Consider the following 8,415-nt stretch of genomic DNA (forward strand, 5'->3'; position numbering starts at 1 on the left):
GATTGGGTTCAAAGATAAAAGGGTCTGCGGAAGAGGAGGTAGGGGGCGACCTCACAGTTACGCAGAAGGTGAGAAGGGTGCTGAGCAGCTGCAATGTGTGGGGGGAGAAGGAGGTGGAGGATACAGGAAGCTACCCATAAAAGTGGTTTGGGTGCAAGGAAGGTTGCACAGAAAGGGGGAGCACATGGGTATTGGCGTGACGGCAAAAACAGGTTCACAGTGGGGCTGCAAAATGGAAGAGAGAAATCGCTTTGGGATTGGCAGGGGACAAGCGAGCTGAGTCATCGTATGGGGTAGCCAAGGGGAAGCTCCAGGTGATTAATATGTGGGAAGATGCTAGCAGGGATAATATTAATAATAATAATAATAATAATTTATTATTTATACCCTGCCCATCTGGCTGAGTTTCCCCAGCCACTCTGGGCGGCTCACAATCAGTGTTAAAAACAGTACAGCGTTACATATTAAAAACTTCCCTGAACAGGGCTGCCTTAAGCAGGGATTGGCCAGCAGGAGAGCAGCCTCTTCCAAATGATTTTGGAAGCTTCCGTTTGACGCCAGCACCTTCCGCTTCTAGGTCCTGATTACAACCAAGACTGCTTCTGACGATTTCAGCACCCAGTACCTGTTGGATAGAAGCGGTCACGTGACTTCTCAAAAGCCGTCTCATCTCGGACAAGGTAGGGCCGTTAACAGGATTTATGGGGAGGAATTCAGTATCGCCCTCTTTGGACCATTCCATCTGCAGGAGCGTTTCGGCTGGCCAGAGAAAACAGTCCCTTTGCTCTCCTCCCATCGCGGGCTTGGCGGGGGTTTTGGGGGGAGAAGATTGGGGGGGGGGAGCTAAGTTGCCCTAGTGGGAGCGCTTGGCTGGCTTCCACTTCCACTGGGTTAATTGAACCCAGGCCATTTTCAATACCGTATTGGCCTTGAATATAAGCCACACTTTTTACCCCCAAATTCCAACCATGAAAAGTGAAAAGTGCGGCTTAAATTCGCGACCTTACCAAAATTGGCTTTTACGACATCGCTGCTGAAACAGACATACGGTAAAGCAAAAGAATGTTTTGTTGCCGATTTGCGAGCTTGAGACTGCTGTGCAATTAATTCTAATGCCATTCATCGCTTTCGATTGCGGGTCCTCTCTAGTACCCGAAGGATTTTCTTCTACATTTGCCATTTACGGGTGTGAGTGCCTGTGGAATTTTAAGGGAGTGGCTTCAAATATCTTTAATACGGTCAATGACCAACAAGCAATTTATAAAATAAAATAAAATTGGCAATATGAGTACTATTGTACTACAGATAACAGTGGAGATATGGCCAGATCACAAAATTGGTACTTATGTTTATGACCAGGTTTCGACTTTTAAGGTTTTGAGGTTTTGAGAATTCAATTCAAATGTCATTACTGTTTATTATCGTTCCTTCGATGTTTGCAATTTGAACTCCGTTGCTGTCATCATTGCTCATCTTATTCTGTTGATTTCGGGGTCTTTGTCAGCTAAGAGGTGTCTGATATAGGTGTCATCTGTACTACGAGGTATTTTCCTCAGAATCAGCTCGATCAGCTCTTTTCTTGAGTCTCGATATAATGGGCAATATAAGATGACATGCCCGATGGTTTCGATTTCATTGCTGCTACAGGGACATAATCTTTGTTCCATCGGTATTTTATTGTATCTTCCCTCTAGAAGAGCTGAAGGGAGAGCGTTAAAGCGGGCCCTGGTAAATGCCCAACGGTGTTTGGCATTATGTAGAACTTTAAGATAGTTTGCTAGATGGGGGCTTTGGGAATCGAATAGGAGTTTATGAGTTATCGGAAGTTGACTAAAGTCATTTTGGGCTTCAGTGTCCCTGAGTCTTTCTTTGATTATATTCTTGGCCCTTCCCCTTTCTAAACTTAATAAATACTCTGGGGAGAGACCATGTGGCCAATTTTCTGAGAGTGCCCTTCAACCAACTAGATTGGAATTTGTCAAGAAGCATTAGGGAAAGTAGTCCAACCTTCGAGTTGTTAAGTCTTAGCCAAGTGCATAAGGTTCTTATCCATACTTTGGTTTTGATGCTGTATAAGCCCACTTCCAGTCGTAGGGCGGCGTTTGGGACGCATTTAGGTGTTTGTAGGAGTGATCTAAGGAAACCTGATTGTATCTTTTCGTATGGATCTAGATTGGAGAGGGAGACGAGTGGTGCGCCGTATGGTATTTGTGCTGTTGGTTTTGCAGCGAATAGTTTAATTGTGGCAGGAATAAAATTTCCTCCCATTGTATGATGGTATCTTAGAATTGCTGTTGTACTTTTTTGTGCTGTAGAGGAACTGTAATTTACCGTATTTTTCGCTCTATAACACGCACCCGACCATAACACGCACATAGTTTTTAGAGGAGGAAAACAAGAAAAAAATATTCTAAATGAAACAGTGGATGTATGATTTTTGTGGTTCATGCTGTGGCCACAGACATGTGATCTGACGGTGAGTTTGGAGTAGCCCAATGCAAAAATCCTGAGGATCCATGTGGATCCATGCTTTGTAACCACGTTTTTGCACCACTGCGACCCTAGGCAACAGTGGGTGCGTGATTTTTTTGGTGCAGGCTGTAGCCATGGACATGCTAAGTTATCTGATGGTGAATTTGGGGTGACCCAGTGCAAAGATCCTGTGCATCCATGCTTTGTAACCACGTTTTTGCACCATTGCAGCCCCAGGCAACAGTGGGTGCGTGATTTTTTTGGTGCAGGCTGTAGCCATGGACATGCTAAGTTATCTGATGGTGAATTTGGGGTGACCCAGTGCAAAGATCCTGTGGATCCATGCTTTGTAACCACGTTTTTGCACCATTGCAGCCCCAGGCAACAGTGGGTGCGTGATTTTTTTGGTACAGACTGTAGCCATGGACATGTAATGTGATCTGATGGTGAATTTGGGGTGACCCAATGCAAAAATCCTGAGGATCCATGTGGATCTGTGCTTTGTCACCACATTTTAAATGGGGAGGGAAGGAAAGCAAAAAGCAAAAAAAGATTCTGATTTACCAGCCGCGTGTAGAAAGTATAGATTAAGATATTTGATATACAGCATATAAATCCAGAGATTTCCATGTCTCACTCTGCAATCCAGCCTGCTGTTACTTACGAGCAGGGAAGCAGGGTTTCTCTTCCAAACAAGCATACTGTCTCCCTCCAGCAGTACATTGCTTGGAGAAGCTGTAATTTGGAGGGGGCCTGGGGGCAGGGCTCTCTGCTTCTGGAAAAGAAATGAGAAACCTACCATTGTAAAGCAAAAGTCGTTCCCCCACCACCACCACCCAAGCCAGCCCTCTCTCTCTCTCTCCCACCTGCATGCTTTTCGGCTGCCTGCGAGTCCCTAGAGCACGGAGAGGAGGAAGTGGTGGGCTGGAGCCTGCACGCAGTGTGACTAGGGACGATTAGAAGGAAGGACGCGATCCTTTCCTTAACCCTCTGCTTGCCAGGAGGGCAGGGGATTCCCTGCTCTTTGTTGAGTTTGAGCAAACGCAGCAACAGAAGCAGGCGGGCAGTAAGACCCTGAGGCAGAATGCAGGAAAGCTTCTGCCTTCCCTCTTCCCTCTGCCCGCCCGCCCGATCTTATTTTTCCCTATTTTGCCCCTGCGCTCCGGCGAGTGAGCTCCAGGGACCACACATTCGCTCAATAACACGCACAGACATTTCACCTTACTTTTTAGGACAAAAAATCTGCGTGTTATAGAGCGAAATTTACGGTATGTGGGCAGTCTTCTTCCTTGATACTTGGAATATAACTCCTAGGTATTTAAAGCATGTCACTTGTTCAATCTCCTGATTGTCTAATTTCCATCTATATATTTTTCTTTTGTTAGAGAAAACCATGATTTTTGTTTTTTGGTAGTTCACTACTAGTTTCTCTTCTCTACAATATTGTGATAAGCTGTTAAGAGCTCTTTTAAGGCCCTTCTGAGTCTGGGACAATATAACCGCATCGTCTGCATAGAGTAGGATAGGCAGTTTTTTATCTGCTAATTTTGGGGCGTGTATATCCGCTCCTTGTAGGTGGTCTGTTAGGGAGTTTATATAGATGTTGAACAAAAAGGGGGCCAAGATGCATCCTTGTTTAACTCCCTTTGTTGTTCTAATGGAATTAGAGAGTTGACCTTCTTGGCTACATCTTATACGAAGTCGTGTGTTGTTGTACAGTTTGGATATTAATAGCAGAAGACGTCGGTCTATGGATGATTTGTTGAGTTTGTCCCAGAGTCGGGGTCTTGAGATGGAGTCAAAGGCTGCTTTAAAATCTACAAATGCTGCAAATAGGTGGTGATTATGATGCAGCGTGTATTTCTTAGCTAGGTGCTGTAGGGTCAAGCAGTGATCCATTGTGGATCTCCCCTTTCTAAATCCCGCCTGTGCATCATCAAGAATCTTCGCTCTTTCTATCCATTCGCACAGTTTCTCTCTGAGGTGTTTAGCATATAATTTGCTTATTATATTCAGGAGGCTTAAGGGAGTGGCTTATATTTGGGTATTGTCTCTCCCCACCCCCCTTGAATTTTAACAGTGCAGCTTATTTACAGGTGCAGCTTATATTCAGGCCAATACGGTATTTGAAGGGGTCTTCTCTTCTAAACTGCTCATGGACCTCCTCTCCCCATATAATAATGGTAATAGTAGTAGTAGTAGTAGTATCAGTAGTAGTAACAACAACAACAACATTTGTATGCCGCCCATCTGACTGGGCCTATCCAAACTCTGAGATAATCTTCTGAGGCCCTTCTTCACGTGCCTCCTCCTTGAGAGGTCTGGAGGGTGGCAACACGAGAACGGGCCTTTTCTGCAGTGGCTCCCCATCTGTGAAATGCTCTCCTCAAGGAAGTTCACCTGGGACCTTCATTATACACCATTAGGCAGAAACGTTCCTCTTTCACCAGGCCTTTGGCTGATTGACATCCAATGCCCTTTTAAAATGTGATGGGGAGGGGGGATATTAGGTTCTTCTTTTTCATTATTTTCATTATGTCTTTTGTGTTTTTATACAGTGGTACCTCGGGTTAAGAACTCATTATTTTTCATGTTAACGGCAAGCAACAATAATATGGAAAACTCCGTGACACGACTAAACTATTCAGAATGTAAAACAGATCTTATTAAGGAGATTATATGCTCATTTGAGCCCACAGAGCTCGGGGACAGGAGAGATAAACATTGCTCAAATTTGCTGAACCAAAAGGAAATACAATTAGTATAGTAACTGATCTTGACTTGAATTTACATGTGCCCTTGTGCATGTCAAACATCTCATGCAAAAATGCCCTCCCCCATTCAATTTCTGTACAAGTTTCACTTACACATCTTAGGACCCAAAGCCTTATATATTTTACAAACCCCTATAAAAGTCAAATATAGATGAAAGTTGGCATCCTAACACCATGGCATAACCAAATATTAAGTGCAATAACATCTACAAAATCTGTGATTAAATGCAATAATGTGCAATTATTTTAGAGTTTGGAAGATTTAACCCCTCCCCCCCTTTAATATATAAAAAAGGATATAAAAATGTCCTAATTTTCCAAAGCAGCAAACAACTTGCCGATTTTTAAAACTGCTGTATCAGGTGAAAATCTTTCAGGGAGGGGGGATAACATTTGCAATGCTAGCGCAACACCCCAAAACATGATGCTATATAAGTGACTTTACAGTTGAGGTGCAAGCAGATATGACTGCACGAGTGTTTTATGATCAGAGCGATAACATATTTACAAGCAAAATGCGAGAGACACTATCATATTTAACAAGAAGATTCTTAAGATTTGACTGCTCTGATTTCTGTTTAGGCGACTCTCCACGCACCATGATTAAATTCCAGCATGGTACTCTATTTTACGAAGTACACGCCGTACCAGCTTAAAAGTCCTACCCTTTATAGATGCAACGTATAAAGTTACATTTAGGATTGCACCATGGTGAGGTTTTCATTTGTTAAAAAGGTGACTCTACCAGCAACCAGCAATAAAATCAAAGTAGTGTGCCATCAAAACACATCTATTTAGATGTAGATAATGTAGTAGAAACACGTTACATCTTTAGCGTATAATCCTGCCAGGTTTTTTTACTATTATTATTATTATTATTATTATTATTATTATTATTATTATTATTATTAAACAATCATAGGAAATGAAATGATTGATGAGTGATTGCTATTATCGGAATACATCTTATTAACTGAGATGCGCCTAGCTTACCCTAGGTAAAGGTAAAGGGACTCCTGACCGTTAGGTCCAGTTGCGAACGACTCTGGGGTTGCGGCACTCATCTCAATTTACTAGCCAAGGGAGCCGGCATACAGCTTCCGGGTCATGTGGCCAGCATGACTAAGCCGCTTCTGGCGAACCAGAGCAGCGCACGGAAACACTGTTTTCCTTCCCGCTGGAGCGGTTCCTATTTATCTACTTGCACTGGCGTGCTTTCGAACTGCTAGGTTGGCAGGAGCTGGGACCGAGCAATGGGAGCTCACCCTGTCGCAGGGATTCGAACCGCCGACCTTCCGATCGGCAAGCCCTAGGCTCAGTGGTTTAGACCACAGCGCCACCCGCGTCCCACTTACGCCCACTAGCTTACCCTACTTAAGCCCAATTCTCAGTTTTTAAAATACGGTTTCACTCCTGTGCTTAAGCTGTACCGACTGAGGAGCTATGGGATATGGCAGAAGGCCCTCATGCCAGTGCTTTCTCTGCCAATGAAACCATAGATACAATGCTACTACAACATGAGATATACAAGCATAAACTTATGGCAGCTAAACTGGCACAGCTCCACCAGCATGACAGCCATGCCAGATTGGAGACATATTTATAATTATGATTATGATTATTAAAATTTGCAAACTGCCCTAGACCTGCAGGTCTCAGGGTGGTTCACAAGATAGAATCGCAATGCAGTGGTACCTCAGGTTACAGACGCTTCAGGTTACAGATTCTGCTAACCCAGAAATAGTACCTCGGGTTAAGAATTTTGCTTCAGGATGAGAAAAGAAATTGTTCTCTGGCGGCGCAGTGGCAGCGGGAGGCCCCATTAGCTAAAGTGGTGCTTCAGGTTAAGAACAGATTCAGGTTAAGAATGGACCTCCAGAACGAATTAAGTTCTTAACCCGAGGTACCACTGTACTAATATGGGTACCAGTGGGAGGGAAATAGATAGAGCCATGAGCACTTGGTCATCTTTGGCTTACGTCATATATCAAGTTAATCTTACTCTGTGGTTTCCCCCCCCCCCTTTCTCCTTCTGGTAGGTACAACTGTAACTGTTCTGAAGCTGTTCAAGAATCTGCCTGTGAGAAAGCAGTTTTACTCAACAGATAAAAAACGTAAGGAAGAAATTAAAAAAATCCAGAAACTTCTGATGGCATACGGCATCATAAAACCAGAACTGAGGATCACATTTACACACAACAAGGTAACAAACACATTGTCTTCGAAATGACTAAGATGGCTGCACTATTACGGTTGTATTTTTCAAACCTGAAGTTCTCCAAAGTTTAGATAAGGTCAGATTTCCGTGGCCCAAATCCAAAGAAAGTTAAATTAGGCACCTTAGGATTTCAGCAGAGCTTGAGCACAGCAAGGTTTCCTTTTGGGCACCTATTGCCTCCATTTTGAGATGGTGGCTTGCAATCCTGACCAGAATAAAGGGGGGAAAGTCTATTTCATTGGCTCTCTGGAGATGCAGCTGCCTTTGGTCTCTGGCACTACCCGTTTGGTCAGGCTTTGGCAATCCGGGTTGTTGATGGGCTGCTGCCAACTCAAGAGTTTCCCCAACCTGTCATGTTTCTTCATGCTAGCATACCATTGCCAGGAATTTGCCGCTGCTTGCCACAGAGAATTTGCCACAGAGAGCCAGTGTGGTGTAGTGGTTAAGAGCGGTGGACTCGTAATCTGGTGAACCGGGTTCGCGTCTCCGCTCCTCCACATGAAGCTGCTGGGTGACCTTTTGCTAGTCTCACTTCTTGAAGTCTCTCAGCCCCACTCACCTCACAGAGTGTTTGTTGTGGGGGAGGAAGGGAAAGGAGAATGTTAGCCGCTTTGAGACTCCTTCGGGTAGTGATAAAGCAGGATATCAAATCCAAACTCTTCTTCTTCTTCTCTTCCCTTAATATATTTTTATTAACCAAAATTTATATTCTGCTTGTTTGTTAAAAAACAAAACACCTCTAAGCAGCTGAAAGTGATGCCGTGCTCATACACTACTTAACTTTCTGCAAATCTGTGCAAAGCACATCTTTGACTTGGTACCATTTTTAAAAGGGGATTGAGATTGTGGAGTGTTTTCGGAAGGGGATATTTCTGAATAGGTATAGTGCCCTACCTGTAGTCCATGACCATCATCTTTCCGGGCTTTGGTGAAGTTTTAAATAATCTTATT

At 43.7% G+C, this 8,415-nt stretch overlaps 1 protein-coding gene across 1 annotated transcript in view; it reads left to right on the plus strand.

Moving 5' to 3' along the window:
* The window catches only part of PMS1 (PMS1 homolog 1, mismatch repair system component), a 54,531-nt gene that overhangs the window by 11,413 nt on the left and 34,703 nt on the right, over positions 1–8,415 (plus strand). The window contains exons 4-5 of the mRNA XM_081163657.1: positions 578–680; positions 7,286–7,449. Of these exons, the coding sequence (XP_081019783.1) occupies positions 578–680; positions 7,286–7,449 (267 nt within the window). The remainder of the gene's footprint in view (positions 1–577; positions 681–7,285; positions 7,450–8,415) is intronic.

The sequence above is a fragment of the Podarcis bocagei genome, assembly GCF_964188305.1.
Source record: "Podarcis bocagei genome assembly, chromosome: 1".
Lineage (NCBI taxonomy): Eukaryota > Metazoa > Chordata > Lepidosauria > Squamata > Lacertidae > Podarcis > Podarcis bocagei.